We start from the raw sequence: 19,932 nt of genomic DNA, 5'->3' as shown, positions 1-19,932 counted from the left end.
GTCCACCCCATCCAACTGCTGTTACTTGAGAGTCAGGCCACCAGCTCCTGCTGCTCATCTACACTGTGTGCAAAGAAAGACCTGAGGGTCGTGTCACCTGTAAAAATATCTATCTTTTGCAAACCAGGAACACTCAAACATCCCAGTTACCTAGGCTCCACTAGTTACAGAGGAATTTTCTATGGCTTGCAAAAGAGACATACTTTTACAGAGGGCATAATCCTCAGAGGGGCAGAGACTTGGCATGATCATTACCTTTTAACATGGAAAACAAAGACTGCACTTTGCTGCTTCAAGTACAAATACAGAACATCCAAGACTTTACTGCTATGAAAGAAGATAAAGTCTGAATAGTTAATATTCAAGTGTTACTAAGAAAGTAAAGAATTTGTAAAGGCAAGGATGAGAGGATAATTGACATGAGCTTCTTAATTTTCTATAGTGTAGCTATTACATGGCACTTCTCACTCACATGGACATGAGACCAAGCAATTACATACTCAGAAATATGTGTACAGGATTCATACTTCAGAAATGAATTAAGATATCAACTCATATTATGCTTAGGAAAAGCTGTTCTTGGAAGATTTTAACAATCCATTTGCTTTGTCAGAATGTACCACTACATAAAACAATTTATGATACAAGTAACATATGAATGTGAACTCAACCTTGGCATACATGTAGTAACAGCATAATTACAGCCAACAAAAGCACAGAAGGAACTATGAAAAAATGCTTTTTTCAAAGCATTTCACCTTTAATCTCTCAATGCTTGGTCCCAGAGATAATAACCCTTCCCCATCTGGAACTTTGTTAGCAAGTTCCAGGTTTTTTCTGGCAACCTGCATTACCATTATGGATTTTGTTTTGTTTGTTTGTTTGTTGGAGGTTTTTTGCTTTGTAGAGGGTGGTATTTACTTTACAAATTGTGTCAAGTTACAAATCTTTGTGTGTTGCAGTCTGAATTTAAGTAAGAAGAAAACAAAGTCTTACCTTAGGGCATGGCTGTATTCCACTAAGCACTAATACACAGCAGTAACAAGACACTACAGAGCATTTCTATCTGTAATCTCCAACAGATGTAATTTTCCTACATATTTACTCTAGAACTTCCAAATATTGGTCAGCAATTTGGAGGACTATAACAAAGCTAGTTATCCATTTATTATGACTACTCCTAGAAACTATTAGCCACAGTAAACACAACAACACAAAAGCAATTCAATATGTCATTTTTTTCCACCTGAAATTCAAATGATCATCTAAAAAATATAAATTCAATCTTACCGAATATTTACTGTTGCACACATCAGCACATCATTCAACATGAAAAGTCGCCGTTCTTTGGTTTTGATAATTTCTCCTTTATCATTATAAACTGTCTCAACCATATCATCAGTCCGTATGAGGTATCTGTTTCCGCTGCTGAGTAGCTGGATTGTGAAAACAATCAGCATTGTATATTACACATAGTACATCCAACATTCAGCACACAAAAAGCAAAAACAATGAGTTATCAATTGCCATCCTAGCACAAGTGATTGCAGGTGGATTTGCCATGGGAATTAGGTCTCTTTATTAATCTGCTTTTGATTTAGAGAAACAGTAACTTCCGCTATCATTCATGTGGACTTAAAGGGCTTTGCATCTTAATGTAGACCATGGTTGCTCTGGGAATCTTCCACACTGATAAAGGTTTCTTGGCAAAATAAACGATTCCTTCCACAATTTCTGTAATTTCCTTCCTCAGCCTCTTCTTTCATAGTCAACTGAAGACCTATACAGATTCCAGCTGCCCAGAGTGCGAGCCAGAGTGTGAGGAGAACGTGTGCTCAGCCTCTGGAAGTGTGCTCTGTCCCCCTGGGCTCACACAGCTGAGGAGTGCAGCTGGCAGGGTGTCACAGACAGTGGACAAGATGACATGTCCAAGAGATTCTTGGCATGCAAATTGCTCCTGACATTTGCCTTCAAGGGCTGAGGATCAGCCACTGTGTGCAAGCATGAACCAATCCCTTACATGTCAAACACATCTCCATAGTGTCCAACAGAATAAAATGGTCCATAACTCTAATTTTCTAATCAACCACCTCCTTCATCATCTATTTCACCCCAGCCGGCATTGTTCCAAAACTGTATATGCAAATATACAGGCCCAGGAGGGCCAACCATGTCCTGGGGTGCATCAGGCCCAGCATTACCACCAGGCAAGTGAGGTGATTGTCCCACTCTGCTCTGCATTGGCCTCACCTGAATATTGTGTGCAGTTTTGGGTGCCGCAATATAAGAAAGATATTAAGCTATTAGAGAGTGTCCAAAGGAGGGCCTCAAGGATGGTGAAGGGCCTTGAGGGGAAGCCATACGAGGAGTAACTGAGATCACTTGGTCTGTTCAGTGTGGAGGAGACTGAGGGGAGACCTCACTGCAGTCTACAGCTTCCTTGTGAGGGGAGAATTCCTCACCCAGAGGGTGTTTGGGCACTGGAACAGACTCCCCAGGATAGTGGTCAAAGCCCCAAGCCTGATAGAGTTCAAGAAGTATTTGGACAATAGTCTCAGGCACTTGGTGTGACTCTCAGGGCTGGTCTTGTTCAGAGACTGAAGCTGGACTCCACGATCCGTGTGGGTCTCTTCCAACTCAGCTGATTCTGTGATATTAACACACAAGGCCTGTGGGACCCTGCGAGATTTTGAGTGACAATCCACGTATATATCAATGAGTCCCCACTGCATAAACACAAAATCTTGCAATCAATATCAACTGACAAAAGGTAACTGGGGCCACCTCTTCTAAAGCACATTCTGTGTCTTGGAACTGTTTGCAGATGATTAATAACTACTTCAAGAAGCAGGATTATGACAAGAAAGAAAGTAAAATGTCTGAATCCATCTTCTAACACACTTAGAATGGAAATACTGTTCCAGTATGAAAATAAATTCAGTATCCATTGCTGGTAAATAGCTTAAAACAAGTGTCTTCCGGTTGACTACTGCTTTCCTAAAAGATGTGCTTTTTTGTATCTCCAAAAACAACCCCATTCCTTCAGCAATCCCCACTACTTTACCTCAGGAGTCCAGAAGATAATACCATAAACTTCACAGAAGTAGTAATTGAAGCATTTATGCCTCACTTCATGGAAAGAAGGAATCATTTATGATACAAATAAAACAAACATACATATATCCACAGTATAGATAGCTACTAATGAGCTCACATAACAAAAATTGTTCCTTCCTTCTTACTCCATGTCTTCTTCTAGAGTTCTTTTCACATAGCACATTTTGAAATGCTTCCTAGTTGGAAGCACTGCTGCACAAGGACATGGCCCCTTTCTTTACACAGGAGTAATTCCCCACTTCTAGAATAAATTAAAAGTTGAATTTTTCCATGCAGAACACGTACATGAGATTTTACTATATATTATTATTTCCTACACTGCCACAGAACACCAATACTGCTGAGGCAAGTTCACTGTGTTGCCTATTCCAGCACACAGTGGTGAGCCTGTTCAGTCTCAGAGGCAGGTCATCCAGAATGACCCCATGTGGTAGATCTCTAAAGAAAAACAACATAGCTGTCTCTTTGGTGTCTGAGGCAGAGATTGCTCAAGGCCCACTTGAAACTGACTCTTCCATTTGCATTATACTTTCCTACTTTCCTTACCTTGTTCAGGTAACGTTCATTCATTGCTTTTGCTATTTGTTTTATTTCACAGCGCTGATCTGCATCCCTTTTCCTTTCATTTAACTTCTCTGCCAGTGTCTCAAGTTCTGTAAGAGCCATCTGTAGAGGTAATCTGTCAGGATGTCCTTTACTAGTGTTCTTCAACATATCCTGAGGGGTAATTATAAAACAAAAAAAAACCCATTGGATTCATTTTCAAAGTAAGGTTCCAAAGATTACAGAATGTACAGTCACAACTACATTCTTGAGTACTACTAAAGAATAAGACCAATAAACACTTAATGAATACTCAGACAGCACATTGCTTAACTTTCCAAATATCTTAGTAATTCTTTAAAAATATACTGAATGGGATCACATACATTCTTATTTAAAGAACAAAATTACAGAGAAGGGAGGTAATACTAAACAATCTGGCAATCATTATTATACTATAATATGTACGTGTCTATAAGCGATTTAAAATGAAACTTTCCTGATATTTACTGTCATAATAATATTGTATTATCTTTATTACTTTTATTACTGTTATTACTTTATTACTCCTCATTAAAACATGGACAGCATACTCCTCCTGAAGTAGGAGACATTACTTCATTAAGGTCACAACAGCTCCTCCAAGTCTTTCTCTTTTGTAGGCATACAGTAGGAACAGTTTGAATTATACTTTGTCTCCATTCCCAGAGCACTTAAAAGTCCCTATATATTCACTCTGTCTTCCTACCACAATAAACTCCATCATTCCTGTTATTTCAAAATCTCTCACCATGGCTTCTGACTCACATGCTTTCCCTATGACTACCTCTGCACCTCTGCCCCCAGTAATTCCCAGACCTGCAGCTCAAAGCCTGTTCTCCTCTGTGGCATCTGCAAACAGAGCTAACACATGGTGCTTACTGGGGTAGATCTGCTGTGGTGTGGAAGGAGGGACAAACAGTAAATTTGTCTGGAGCAGGTCTATACTGGGGAATTGTGCTCTTCCTGCAGCTTGACTGCCTTTTGACATGACAGCCAAGGATTCCCTGTCAAATCCACAGTTTCCATGGGAAAATAAACAAGACACTGCAGGTGAGAAGGAAGCTGCAACATATTCTAGCAGGTCCTGTGAGCCAATGGTCAGAGAGCGGACTGTTGTTCTGCATCTCACACGTATTCTAAACTAACCAAGGTATGAATTTCATCCTCTCGTTTTTTTTTCTTCAATGGAAATAATGCCACTAAGTTCCTAGTCATGTTTTGAAGTGTTACTAGGTAACAAACAGATATAAACAAGTAGCATATTTGAACTACACCTTTATTAGAAAACCATTTATAAACTATATTTTACTTAGCAAGTAATCTATAGTAAATCTAGTTTACTAAGGCTTTCCTGCAGTGCCCTTATTACCTGTGAGCAGGTCTATACTGGGGAATTGTGCTCTTCCTGCAGCTTGACTGCCTTTTGACATGACAGCCAAGGATTCCCTGTCAAATCCACAGTTTCCATGGGAAAATAAACAAGACACTGCAGGTGAGAAGGAAGCTGCAACATATTCTAGCAGGTCCTGTGAGCCAATGGTCAGAGAGCGGACTGTTGTTCTGCATCTCACACGTATTCTAAACTAACCAAGGTATGAATTTCATCCTCTCGTTTTTTTTTCTTCAATGGAAATAATGCCACTAAGTTCCTAGTCATGTTTTGAAGTGTTACTAGGTAACAAACAGATATAAACAAGTAGCATATTTGAACTACACCTTTATTAGAAAACCATTTATAAACTATATTTTACTTAGCAAGTAATCTATAGTAAATCCAGTTTACTAAGGCTTTCCTGCACCCTGCAATCACACCATGAGATCAGCATGCTTAATGCACTGAAATTTTCTCTTTATTCCCCCACGATCTAGTGGTCACTTCCACTGCAACATGATCCTATAGCAGAAGACAGCTACCATGTAATCCCAAGGGGAAACTATGCAAGAATGCAAAAGGAGCCTCCCTTTGATAAACATTATTTACCTGCAATAGCAGAATGAACTGTGGAAAACGTTGGATAGGTTTCATCATTAAACCATACAGTGTAATGCGATCAGGGCTTGACTCCTGACATTGCTGTAATGCAAGAAAGCCACATTTACTACCTTGAGTACATTTCCACCAGTTACAGAATGAAAGAAAAACATTTCCTAAAAATTCTTCTATATTGCTTACATTAATTATAAAAAGAAGACTAAAGATTCCATTTACTATCAAGATTTAATTAAAAATATTAAATCTTTTAGAAAAACCCGTCAATATCAAAATGATGGTCTGCCACTGAACTGAAATATCCTCTTAAATAAATACAGCTGGGCCAAAGGCACATCAGCAATGCAGCACCTATAAATCTAAAAACCTACCTATGATTTTTAAGAGGAAATCTAAGAAAAACGTCATAATCTCAGTGCTATGCAAACAGAGATTTTGGTCTTCTTTATTAGAAGAAACAAAGGAAAAAATGTTGATTTATATTTGGAAATACAAATGTTAGAATTCATTATTTTAGTTATCACGAATGGCAGACAAAACCAGACAAATTTCTTTTGCATGTGCAAAAAAGCCAGAAATGGCTGGAAAAAGGAAGGCTAGAGAATATACTCAATATTAAAAACAAAGCAATTTTAAATGATGTTAAACTGGTCTTGTGCTTAAATTGCTGTTTATTGCTACAACTATCAGCTTCACAACAATTTATTTCCATAGTTATCTATACAAACATGTATTTTTTTCCAAACAGCAGTAGTGTAGATTTTGATCTTCACTGCTGGTGGGCAAAAATAAAAAAGTAAAGGTAATGAAGTGTCATCTGTCATCAGAGTTTGTCTGCGTTTCTGCAAGGAGAACCAGTGTGGCCCTGACAAGCAGTGATGAGAGGTGTGGATTATGTCTCTATTGGAAAAACAAGCTTTTAACAGTAGAACATGTTTAACCTGTGACTACATGCTCACTAGAGTGCCATCTTCAAGATGCTTGAGGCTTCCAAAATATCATCCTGCACAGAGTTGTCCACACTCTAGAAAGTTGTTAGTTAGTTTAAGATCTGAAGGCAAACCTCTGCAACCCTTCCCTAGAAAACCTAAGAGTTGCACAAGGCACCCAGTTTTTACTGTTTTGTGGACCACTGTTACAGACCTGATAGAGTGACCAGCTCTGAGAGGCACAACTCAATCCAGGGTGCCTGGGGAATGAGACAGGCTGAGCTCTCAGACTCTCAGCAATGTCACAGCAACCCAAAAGCCGTGCAATGGATTCTGTGTACTGTCTGTAAGGTGTCAACCCTAGGGATTCACAGCACTTCTACTGCTTGTACCAGGCTCTCCAGACATATCATGCATGACAAGCATCATATGCAACAGGGTAGTATGCATTCTGCAAAAAAATCAACCAATTTCAACCCCAAGCCAGAAACACAATCTCCAGCAAAACTGTTGTGGAATGGAAATCCAGCTGCACTACTTCTTACAACACAATACATAAATTAGAATTAAAATAAATTTCAAATTAAAAAATGGCTTCATATGATGAACTACTATTTGAAGCTCACCCGATATGGAAGAATCCTAACGTTTAGACAGATAAAGTAAAGCAAATACCAATAAACTGATTTGAATAACAATAAAACTACAGCACACTTCAAAACACACCCCACATGTAACAGCACGTTACTATGCCAAAAATACAGTACTGGAAGGGCATCCTCTGTGGTCTGTTTGTGCCAAATCCATAAAAAGGACCTTAAGTCCATAAAAACAGTGAGACAATATACATATCAGCAGTCAAATTTGCATATGCATATTGCATATGCACAACTATTTTAAGAATGAACTAACCTTTAAGAAGTCTAAAAAGGCAGGTTTGGTGGCACAAGATTTCTTGAGAATCCCAACAGCTGTACTGAAGTTGTTTACATATTCACTGTATGCATCCAATACCATAGATTTAGAAAACTGAAAAGAAAAAACGCAAATCTTAACTAAAAGTACAAAAGACCTCTGCCAGCACAGCTATATAGATCTCTGGCTATTAGGAACTCACTCAGAACTAAATGTTTTGCTTGGCCTAGTGCTGGATATACAGAAATACTGGTAATACCTAAAATAATCTTTCTGCAGAAGACAGGCTGGAAACAGAAAGATGTAACAGCTGTGAATGGCAAGAAATGTATTTACAGAAATTGTTTCATCTTGGCTAGAACACTGGGGCAGAACCTGAGGACTACGGGCAATCAAAGGGCATCCCCTGAGATTCAAACTGACAACTGAGATCCCCTGATCATTTCACTACCTGTCTTCCAGATTAAGTGAATCAGCAAAGTCCCAGGGCCTTCACACCCTGACTTCAGCTATTAAGGACTTACCAAAAAAGCAGACAGATTGTGTGGCCTGCAGTCATGGGAATGGTAAAATCACCACCCATTGCCTTCTTGGTAATTTCATCCCTCTCTTTTGCAGAGCTGGTCTCATTAAGACTACCTAACTTGCTTCAGTCACAACAAGGCAGGTTTGCTTTAAACAACAAATCTTCAGTAACTATTTCATTTTGGGTGAACTGTGATCAGATTCCAGCTCACTTACAGCAGGCATGAAAAGGTGGTGATTTTCAGCACCTGGGTGGCACTAAAACAAAGCATTTAAGCCAGCAGACAGGCAGCCTCTTCGAGCCACACTTTCATGGTGAGCAACATCTTTCTATCAACCAAGGCCATTTGTTGTTTTTTCTAATCTAAAGCAGTAGCAATTCTGTCCTTTACTGAATGGACTTCCATTAATGATGGGACAGGGTTTTACAAATACTCTTTATCAGTGCCCCATCTCAGTTCAAACTCAGGAATTCAGGACATTACCTACTGTGGTTTCCTTCTACTTGCACACTACTAGGTATGACTACCCATTTTTTACGAGATGCCGAGCCTCAGTCCCAGCTTAATTTTGGTGGGTTTGTGAATCTCTAATTTCTCATAAAAAATAAACTGTTTACTTGGATGCCTGAAAGATTAGTTTTCAGTCAAAGCCTGAAAACTTTTCTCACAATCCTTTCACATCTGCCAATCAAGCTGAAGACATGTGTTGGTGTCAGTTTCCTTATCAGGATAGTACATGAATACTCTGACAGTTGCCACAGGCATTGGAGAACATGGGAATGAAGCAGCTAAGTTAGAAAGATATGGAGATGGAAAAATAGGACTAAAATAAAAACAGATTATCTGTTCTGACACATTTGCTTACTGAAGCAACAAAGACATCACCGATCATTTCAACAGAGTCCCACTCAGATACACGACTCGCCAGAGCAATCTGAAACATTGAATGGCACTGAAGAATTTCCTTAATTCGATAAAAGACCATTTTAAGTTTTCTTTCACTCAGTAATTTTGGTTCCATATCTGAAAGGGGCTTCTCATATTGCTGTGGAAAAAAAAAACAACAAAAAAACAACAAAGCAAATTGATTTAAACAAACAAAAAAAAAGGACTTCTATAAGCAGAAAAACAAACTTATGCAACAGTACACACACACAAAATCACTGAACATTTGGCATGAAGCATCTGTAGCAAAATCTGTGTTAGTCATAGGACAGATTCTTTAATGATATTTAATGATTCTTTCTCAAATATTCAAAATGTTAAAATGCAAAAGATATGAAGGTACCTCCATGATTCTTTTGAGAGCATCCACGTAATTCTTCTCACTGTCAACTACAGAGCCCAAAATATACCTTCTCACAACCTATTGAAACAACAAAGTTTTACCCAAAGCTCTAATCAGGTAGCACATTCATTATAGTTAGAAATGATGATGATAAAATTCTCACATTAATAAAACAATAATATAACATTAATAAAACCAAATAAATACAAAGCAATTTCAACTGCAATAAAAAAATACTGTACCTTTTCAAAAGTAATTTAATTTACTGTTATGCTAAAACTACTTACTTTAAAGAACACAACAATTATTGTATCGATATCTGTATTTTTTTCTGACGGTTGTAAGTCCACGCTTAACTTTTGAAACTTGTGTTTTGACTTTGGCATTTAACAATGCTCTCAGGCACTTGGTGCAATTTTTAGGGCTGTCCTGTGCAGGGCCAGGAGCTGGGCTTCAGTGATCCTGCTGATCTTCCAAATCAGGATATTCTATAATCCTATGCACCTTATATGTATATATGTAGGCATAATAATATGTATGCATAATATGTAGGCATGTAGGTTAATGGAAACAATCATAGGTATAAGATAATGTTGACTATTTCACTGATTTGCTACAACAAAACATGAAACAATTTTTTTCAAAAACAGTCCTAAATTTTATTTTTAGTAGGTTTTATAAATTTATTAGGAGCAACATGAAGGGCAAACAAGCAAATACTAACTGTCTTTTAAAGTTAAGGCCATATAAACTGTACCATATAAACTGAGAAAGTACCCAAGTCAGCATTCTCTGTTGGGCATTACCACGCATAAGTGAAGACCCCCATGTTATCTACATTTATATGCATTGACAGAGTTGTCAGACCTTCAGGAAAAGGTACCATATTTCATGCTAAATTACAGGGTATTTAATACACCTCCTTCTCCAGCTTCTGCTTCAGCTGAAATGGACTTTGTATGGACAGGAAGGACTGGAGAACCAGTGTGGTTTAGAGCTTAAGCTTCTTGTCATCAATTAGATTTCTTGTGGGTTATAAGGATTTGTTTTCACCCAAATTGATTTCCTAATCCAGCTCACTCTAGAGTTTCAAATGGGGACTATGAGGGAGAAGACAGCACAAGGGTAGGATCAAACCACTTCCATAAATACAAGAGAAGGAAAAACTGCTCATGTTGCTATTTTAAGCTAGCCTAAATGACCATGAAACTCAAATCCCAGGCTTGCTTCTTTCTGCTCCAGAACTGAGCCTCCTGCCTCGTCCACCATCACTGCCTTTAAGTTTTCCACACTTGTATTTTACATTCATTAAATGCAGGTTATGTGGGAATTTTCTCTCAGGTACTGGAATTTCAAAGGAGGACTTCAAAATTATTTGAGGCTTTGCTTAAGCTACATACAGTGAAATTAGTTGTGTCTAATCTGTGTTTAGAATGGATTTATCAGTGTCTTATTTGGTGTAGCAGATCAGTGGCTCTGGTGAAGAATATTAATCCTACTTTTAGTCACAGTTCATTCTTCTGAAAAAAATAAACATGTTTAGAAATGAAAATTTCAGGCTCTATAATACACAAAAAGAATACTTAGTAGTGGCTTCAGGTTATTGCAATAGATAGGAGCCCTAGCCTCAGAACTTGCAGGCACCAGAATTTAAACAGAAGCCATCATGCCACCTGCTGTTTGAAGCCAGCATGTCCAGAGCAGCTCTGCTGTGACAAGGCAGCTGGGCTGGAAGGGGACCCTGGCCTGGAAGGGGACCCTGGCCTGGGGCACCCATGGCTGTGACCCCTTCTCACAGCCAGGCTATGCTGGCCCCCCTGAACTGCTCCGGTGTTTCTGTGCACCCAGCCCACCAGGCCCTGCTGCCCAGCAGCCATCCTCCCCCACACAGCTGCTGCACCCCTCCAGTTTGGCATCACCTCCAGATGTGCCCTGCAGCTGGCATCCAGATTACTGACATAGGCTTTAAAGGCCAGAGGCCCGTGCCTGCTCCTGAGGGACAGCGCTACCGCTGACCACGCTGCACTTCGTACCACGGACTCACTGAGCGTGGTGTCCTCACCTGTTCCCCACCCACCTTTTAGTCCGCCCATACAGACTGTATCTCACCTACAGGAATACTTCAGGAGACAGCTGAAAGCCCTGTTAAGGCAGAGGCAAGTGACACACTTTGCTCCCCTCTGCCCTTAAAGTCACCACAATCACCTGTCCCCTCAATCACCTCAAAGAAGCTCAAGCTGGTCATGCACAAATGGACTCTGGTCCATCTATGCTGATTTTTCCCCACTCACCCTCCTGTCTTACTGAACGCAGACAGAGCTCCCAAGAGTATGTGCTCCATCACTTTTGTTTGGACTGAGGTGAGGTCAGACTTAATTCTCCTTCTTGTGGGTAAGAGTGTGACACTTTTTCCCAGTCTTCTGATCATCATGGTCTTAGATGACTGAGAAAGGCCTTACTCACAGCATCCTTATTTCCATCCCATCTGGTCCCACGGACACCTGTATGTTCAAATGGCCTCAGCTCCCCTAGCTGCAGATTAGGCTTCACCCCAGCAGACTTTACCAGTAAAACCCAAGGCAAAGGTGGCACAGTTTTGACTCTTTATCACTAGGTCCATGCCCCACCAAGCAGTGTATCATGTTCTTCTCAGCCTCCTTTTGTTGCCAATGTACATGTCAGAACCTCTTCACAGTCGCCTCTCACACCTCACTAGCTCCAACTGAGCTTTGTATTTCCTAACTCCCTTCCTGCCACTTGGACAGCTCCTCCTGGGCAGATGAGCAACATTTGTCATGACTTGCACAACTACTACCAGTTTGCTCCACACTACAAGCACTCTGGATTTTTTTTGCAAAAGAGGATAAACTTATTTGTACAAAACTACCCTAGTTTTGTACCCTAGAAACTCAAATTCCTATCTGGAAAGAAGGAAAGAGCATTCAGACAGATGCTGAAATCTCACATGATAATAAAATCTTACAGTAATGGAACACAGTCTGATAGTTGCTTTGTTACAAGATTAGCACTTCACTGTGTTAAACACAAGAGAAAAGTAAACCACACGCAAGTAAAAGGTAAAACAAAACAAAAAATCCCAAAAATATATGGCCCTCTCCTCAACTGCCCCTAGTTTGGTTTTTTTCTCATTTTCTTAAGGTACTGACCAACTAACTCATTATTTGACACCACAAGAAGTTAAAAAACTCTCATACAGTTATTAACTGTCATAACAATACAGTAATATGAACCCAAGGGATTTATTTTCAACGAAAATTTCTTAACTGATGCTGATTTCAGGATTTTTTTAAATTATTTCCACAGTGACTATACAGTTTGAGGTGGAAAACAGCAAAATTAATTCTTCTGTAGATTTGACTTTACTGAGGATGATTTTTTTTTTAAACAAAAAAAATCTTTGGATTCAAAGAGCATACAGGATATTGTCTACATTTAAAATAAAAATCCCAGAGTACCAAGAACAATGTTTTCTGGTTCAATAAAAATGCTTTAACTCTCTCCTTTTTTCACTCAAAACTATCACATTTAGTTTAAGTGTTCAGGTAGTGAAACAATATAGTTCTTATAGATAATTTTATAATGCAAACCATTTTGCACCTCTGGGTGAATTCAGGATTGATGCAACTATATGCACACACACAAATTTTCAAAAAACTACTTATTCAGTTCTAAATTTGATGTCTACTTAAGTAAAATGCCAATACGTTTGAAGATCAAAGGTACCTAAGAGCCACTGGTGCAGAGCAGAAGGGGAGAAAAAAATGAAGAAGACCATACTTCCCAAAGCTTACTACCTGCTGCTGTGATAATCCTTCAGGCATAGGAGTCATAATTGCTTCTGTATGCATACAGTCCACATCAATAAATAAATTTAGCTCTTCTTCTTCCAGACAAGATGATCTATGATCTACAAATAAATAACGAAATGTCAGCTTCTACATGTGGATTGAAAGAAGAAAAAAGCAAAACAAAACCAAAAAAGCAAAGACTCTATCATCCGAGCACAGAAATAATAAATTTTCACTTACCAAACAAAAGAAATTTCCCAATACTTCTGTATCATCTGGGAAATCACACAAATGCTACCACCAATAGGTACTCCAATACAGAACACCTTTCAAAGGCATCCTAACATCCCACAGCTGCAGACAACTTAAGCATCTTTTGGTTGACCACTACTCCCTCCTCTCAGCCAGGAGAATGGGGCTGTCCAGAAGGCAGGACATGACAACTTGGGCTAAAGTACTACAGCCACAGTGACAGCAGTTTTAAAATAAACGATCCCTGGGAAGAAACTGAAAACACCCATATTATGACCCAGCTAAAAAAATTCCATACACGCTCCTACAGCTGAACTAAAGTAGCCAAATTAACCAAAATGTTTGTTTTCATCAGAAAGGAGTGAGGGACTGCATTGCTCTGTGGGTAAAAATTTTACTGAAAAAGCACCACCGAAGTGCACTGATAGGTGGCAGTACATAGCCAGACAAACAAGCAGACCCGGGAAAAGGAGACATAAAGAAAGAACAGTATGAGAAACTGTCTTAGAACAAAAAGAGAAATAAGGGAAGCAGATCTGACGGCTGGGAGAAACTTGTGAGTTTAGTTAACAAATTTTTTACTAGCTCCCTGCTGACTTGGAAAGTGGTTATGAGATTCAGCCATCCACAGACACACTGGGTCTGCAACCTAATCTCTAGAAATGTATGAAGGAATGCCAGTTCCATTGTAACACTGCCCTGCTGACCATTTTCATCTGTTCTACTGCAAGAAGTTGAGGAAACACTTTTTGATCACTTCATTTTGCGTACCTTTCTATACTCACTGCGAATTAAGCAAATTGAGAAGCAGTCAGAGGTCATGACAGATATATAAGTCCTGGCCCATACAGCAACTTTATGTTACCTCTCTCAGTAAAAATATTTTGTTCTAGCCTTGTGGTTTTAACTTCCTAAAATTGTAGTTTTATAAGCTCAGAAGTTACTTCCATTTAATTAGTTGGGCAGACACTTGAGCAGAAAGATACACTATCTCTCAGACTTATCCTGAAAAAGAAACTAGTTTAATTTACCATCTGTCTCTTGAAAAAATTACCTGTGGACAGCTGCTGCCATGGCTCATGACAAAGGACTGTCACTTGCTCTCAACTACAGAAAGAACACAAATACTTCTGTGGCTTTTTCATTTTACATCACTTTCTGTTTTCCCAACCGAAATTCAGCTTTCATCAAAAATCATCAAACTGATTAAGCAGTACAGTCTTTTCCCCTATTTTCACTTACTCTTAAGTATGGAAAGCATTACTCCTTACCAGTGATGAACTTTCTAAAATAGTCAACTACTTCTCCACTGAAAGACATGTCTTAACTGCACATTCTCTTGACATTCAAGAGTTATTTGATGGAGAGACCTGGACAGACTTAGTAACTGTGCTGATTTTGACAGAGGTAGAATTAATTTTCTTTACAGTGGCTACTAGGGAGCTACATTTTGGATTTGGACACAGGTGTGATAATATAGAGATTTTTTTTTAATTGTTGAACAGGGTTTACACAGAGCCAAGGCCTTTTCTGCTTTACGTACTGCCATGCTGGTGAAGGTGCATGACAGACTGGGAGGAGACACAGCCTGGACAGGTCACCCAAATTGACTAAAAGGATATTCCAGACCATATGACATCCTGCTTCATATATAAAGTGGGAGGAAAGACGAGTAAGGGGAGGGGACGTTCAGAGTGATGGTGTTTGTCTTCCAAGTAACCACTGTGTGTAATGAGGCCTTTTACTCCTGGAGATGGATAAGCACCTGCCTGCCCTTGGGAAGCAGTGAACTAGTTCCTTGTCTTTCTTTGCTTGTGTATGGCTTTTATGTTCACTATTACACTATTACATTTATCTCAACCCACAAGTTCTCACTCTTACCCTTCTAATTCTCTCCCCAGTCCTGGTGGTAGGGGAGTGAGCAAGTGGCTGTGTGGGGCTTGGCTGCTGGCTGGGGTTACACAACAGCAGTAACTTAACAGCACTTCCATACTCCCATCTACCAGTACCTAGATCACACTGTTTGGGTTTTTGTTATTGTTCTTAAGTTGACCCATCTCTGTAGTCCTTAGGTTTCTCAGGTCACTCAGGTTCTTGCCCCAAACAAAAAAACTGCTCAAGATGCATTGACCATACTGTTATCTGAACTGAATATTATACCATACATTTTTGATATATATCTGATGTCTTGCATGTAGCTCTCAGCTCCTACTACAAAAATTTACTAGGCCATTCATCTTCTTTCTCAGAAATTACTGGACAATGTAACAAAGAGAAACACTGTAAATAGCATATACCTTGAGAAATGAAAGATTTTGTCCGAATGAAGGAACGACCCTTCTTCACAGCTGCTTTTGTCTTTTCAAGTCCATCTTTGGTACCTTCTCTAGCAGCTCTCATAAGCTTTTGCATCTGCAAGATAGAAAATATAGTCTACATGTTCAGTGAATAATAGGAAAGCATCTGAGCCTGCACACTTTTAGGCTATCAATATTGTTCAAAGTCAAATATATAATAAGTAGAGAGAACCATGAAAGCTCAGAGCCAATCTCCTGTATTTCAAAATAAAATAAAAATTCGAGACAAGGACTTACTTCGTGGCAATACTGCATGCAATTCTAAAAGAGCAGAAATGCTTAAGAACCCTTCTGCATTCAAACAAACTTTGAATAGTCTCAAATGTTATCTTACGGAACAAATACCTACTACTCACATGTCATTAACAGCCAGAGGTCTTGTCCATCTTTCAGTGTCCCAATAACTCTTCCAAAGTATTTCTGACCTAAAGATAATCCCCTAGACTCAGTTATATATTAACTATATTCTTAAACAAACACTGTTATGAAGGAAAAAGTTACAACTAATAACTTCATTCATTGAAGAAATACATTGATTTAATAAGAATTCCATAATCTTACAGTACGCTACTACAGTCAAATGATATTGCATGGAAAAAAAAAAACCAACTAAGAATTTTGCTTTGCTGGAAAATGTTTATTAAAGCACCCTGCTTTGTACTTCTTTCCCAAAATGTCACTACAACAAAAAATCCCCACTACTGTCAGAACAAAAACAAAGCTGCCTTGCTGCAATCAGGCAGTTTCTGGTTTTGAGACTGAAGCTTTTCGCAAAAGCTCAGTCTTTTTATACCGGTACCATTGAGAATGGAGAGCAGGGAGACTCCTAATTGGATCCTGAGTGGCTGCAGAGCTAGGGCTAGGCTAGCCCCGTGGAGCCAAGGTCACAGAGAGACACTAGGGTTGTACACCTGGCTCACACTCTGGGATAAGTGCATCAGTCATCAGGGAAAGACAATGCCCTATCTCATTTTCTGAGACTGTTAACATTAAAAGTAAGCATGAGAAAAGGTCCTTGAACAAGTATTTTTAAGATTATAGCAATATTGCAGTCTTTAACTTAAGACTGCAGAATAAAAATTCAGCACATTCAGAATTCATTTCATACAAATTATTGTCTACTTTTTCAAGTTATTAATAAAAGACAACATTGTCTGTGTTGGAAAAGCAATTATTTAAATGTAGGTAGTTACAAAAATCAACTACACTACCTTCAGCTCATGTTTTTGCTTTAGTTGCTGAATCTCTACAGCTCCCACAGTGTTTGACATCAAATCTTTCATCTTTTTTTCATAATGCTCCTTTAAACGCGTTAGGTCATGAGAAAGCTACAGTGTATAAAAAGACACAATCTTTTCAAAAAGCCATACCGAAAACTTCATGCTAAAGCACTCACATAAATCATGCACATTGCCCCATCTATCTACTGACACAAAGACAGCTAAGGGAAAACTATCACTGGGGAAAACTATCACTGAGAGAAGCTCCAGTCCAAGGAAGGGACCATCGCTCCTGGGCACTGCTGAGCTCCGCCAGGTGCTTTTCTGTAAAGACAGGGGCAAAGCCACTTAGACTAGGGTAACTAAATTGTTATACATATTAATTGTATTGTGCCTATCTCTTAAAAACCACATGGAAACAGTACATCAGCTTTAACCACAAGCATTCACTGGAGCACAAAACCTAGTCTATATTTTAGACTATCCTTAAAAACAGTGAATCAGAAGAAAAAACTCAGAGACTGAGAAACCTGTGGAGATTGCTGGCACCTGAGAACATGGAAATTGACAGGGCAGTGAGTCAGGTAAGGAGACACTAACAGGATTCATGGTCTTGTGGTTTCCACATGCATCATAGTCTCATTGTATGAACTTGGGTGTAACCATCTCGTACACAAATATATTCATTTGCAAGGTAAGGAAACTATCACAGAGCAAGGAATGCTCTGGAACACTCATTAGCATTTGTTAAACATTTTGACAAAGGTAGATAAAAGAGGTTAAAACGCAACCAGGAAAGAAAAAAAAAAGAGAGAGGAAAATATTTGGTGTGCCCTATAACAGAAGTCCAGTGGAAAACCCCTCAGCTTGATATCAACAGAGTTATTTGGCAAGAGATCAAAGCCTCAGGAAAGAGAAGGCCTACTGAGTTGAAAACAAAGCAACAGGCCCAGCACATAGTTCCACTAGGCTGGGTCAGGATGCAATTACCTCTAACATCATGATTCTGGCATTGCAGCCTTATAATAAAGAACAGTATCTGGTTCACAGACAAGAAATATTTAGCAGCACAAAAACCTTCCCTTCTTAAAATAAAATAGTAAATAAATAGAATAATAAAAATTATAATGGAAAGGTGACTTTGAGGGCAGTCATACCAGCACTTAAAATTAAAAATCCCCTCTCCAATCTTGCCATACTTTTCAACTAACACTAAAATTATAAGTAGGGCAAGTCCTTCACAGGCTCCGAAAGGCTACAGAAGGTGATGTGTTGGGAATATACTGCAATACCCAAAACAAGAACTGAAGAAAAGTGAGAGTTAGTGCAAGGAATGGACACAGAGAAAATGTACATGAAGAAGAGTAGTGTCTGCCCATGCTGAAGTGCCAGTGCAGGGAGGGCTGGGGTTGGTTTTTTCGGTTGTTTTTTTGTTGTTTTCTTGATTGCTTGTTGCAAGTTTTTTTTGACAATCCTAAAGTTTCCTTCCTCACTCTCTGCCAAAACCCTTCCCTAATTTCCTGATTTCTACATCTCCCAGCAACGCAGGTGCAAGAGCCTATATGACTTTTCCATCCACCAACTTAAGTGTTCCTCACCTCCTCACGCTCATCCTCACAAGCAATCCCCAAAACCTTTTGTCACAGGCCTGAAAAAGCCATCTGCATGGCAGTACCCAAGGGCACGCCCCTCTTCTCTTATCTCTCCTCAGTCTCTTGCTGGGACACTCTGTGCCTGATCCTGGTGCAATCACATTCAACCACTGCCAACAGTTTTCCACGACAGATCAAAGTATACTTTTAAGAGATCCAAAAAAATGGCTTTAAACCTTACTTTGTTCACATATGTAAATAGATTCTCATGACCATGGCCAAAGCTGAAGCTAAGAATAACAAGAGAAGATTAAAAAAAAAAAGCCAGCAGCCATGTGAGTGTGTACGCCAGCAGCCATGTGAGTGTGTAAGCCAGTAAGGCTTACACACTCACATGTGAAGTAATTTCCTAGTCTCTTGCAAGGTATTTTAAAAAAAAATTCAAACCCCATTTTTTTTAGTCTTGTTAGAAAAAACTCCCAAACAAACAACTGCAACAGCTTAAAATCGTTCTAGTCAGAACCAAGCCAAGCCAGAAACAGAGGATGAGCACTCAGCTTACAAAGTGCAGATTTGGGTGGGCTCAAGTCTTGCAGTTAATTGCTCACTCCCTGATTTCCAAAGGACGTGCAGCAAAGATGGAGGTGAGGGGAGAGCAGATTACATGTACTGGAGGGAAACACAGACAGCAAGGCTTTTATTCTCATCAAGTTAAGAAACCTGCAAAATGAAAATAAGGGTCCCATGAAATAACACCCCGTCTGCAGCCCTGCACATTCCAGCCACGGGGTGCTGAGGCAGCTCACAAGACACAGTTGCCAAGTGGCTCTTGGGGGTCTGAACCCCGTCAGCAGACACTGGGGAGCCTCCCACAAAGAGGATACTCAAGGGCAGAAGAAGTCGAGCCAAGGCAAAGAGAAGGCAAGAGCCCAGGGCCTCTCCCTGTGCAGTGGGAGAGGGGCAGTGAGGACAGGCACCTGAGTCACCTGTGCCTTCCTGCCTCCTGCGGAACAGATGGAGACAAAGGTACGACATCTGAGAAGTGTCACAGAGGGATCACTTTAATCATGCCTCCTCTCTTCTCTCCTAGCAGGTAGAACTCTCTTTAATTTTAAAAATCTTTTTACTTGCAGAAGTTTTTTAAGCTCAGTCACTTTCAAACAAGCAAACTGATGCAGATTTAAGACAGAAAGCTAGGGAACACTGGTGAAGAGTTTTGTGACTTTTGAGCACCTAAAGATCCCAAACCACCAATTCTTAACAGGCTTGTCCCCATTTATTTTTCATGTTATTTTCCACACTTATTTACCACTTATACAAATCCAGCAAATGCAAAAGAAGAGAAGGTAAG

The 19,932-nt window shown here is 39.5% G+C and overlaps 1 protein-coding gene across 5 annotated transcripts in view; it reads right to left on the bottom strand.

The window, feature by feature from the left end:
• ARHGEF10 (Rho guanine nucleotide exchange factor 10) overlaps positions 1–19,932 on the bottom strand; it is a 106,712-nt gene that overhangs the window by 49,873 nt on the left and 36,907 nt on the right. For 3 of the 5 annotated variants that reach the window (XM_041420554.1, XM_041420569.1, XM_041420563.1), the window contains exons 9-17: positions 16,981–17,097; positions 15,710–15,824; positions 13,167–13,279; positions 9,352–9,429; positions 8,929–9,108; positions 7,534–7,650; positions 5,684–5,776; positions 3,664–3,834; positions 1,291–1,436 (exon numbers count right to left, since the gene is read on the bottom strand). In XM_041420554.1, the coding sequence (XP_041276488.1) occupies positions 1,291–1,436; positions 3,664–3,834; positions 5,684–5,776; positions 7,534–7,650; positions 8,929–9,108; positions 9,352–9,429; positions 13,167–13,279; positions 15,710–15,824; positions 16,981–17,097 (1,130 nt within the window). The remainder of the gene's footprint in view (positions 1–1,290; positions 1,437–3,663; positions 3,835–5,683; positions 5,777–7,533; positions 7,651–8,928; positions 9,109–9,351; positions 9,430–13,166; positions 13,280–15,709; positions 15,825–16,980; positions 17,098–19,932) is intronic. The other 2 variants (XM_041420579.1, XM_041420590.1) reach the window with 2 other exon arrangements.

Source organism: Onychostruthus taczanowskii, unplaced genomic scaffold, assembly GCF_017590055.1.
Source record: "Onychostruthus taczanowskii isolate IOZ18803 unplaced genomic scaffold, ASM1759005v1 scaffold11, whole genome shotgun sequence".
NCBI lineage: Eukaryota > Metazoa > Chordata > Aves > Passeriformes > Passeridae > Onychostruthus > Onychostruthus taczanowskii.
Note: the sequence above shows the minus strand (reverse complement) of the source record. Positions and strands in the feature narration are given on the sequence as shown.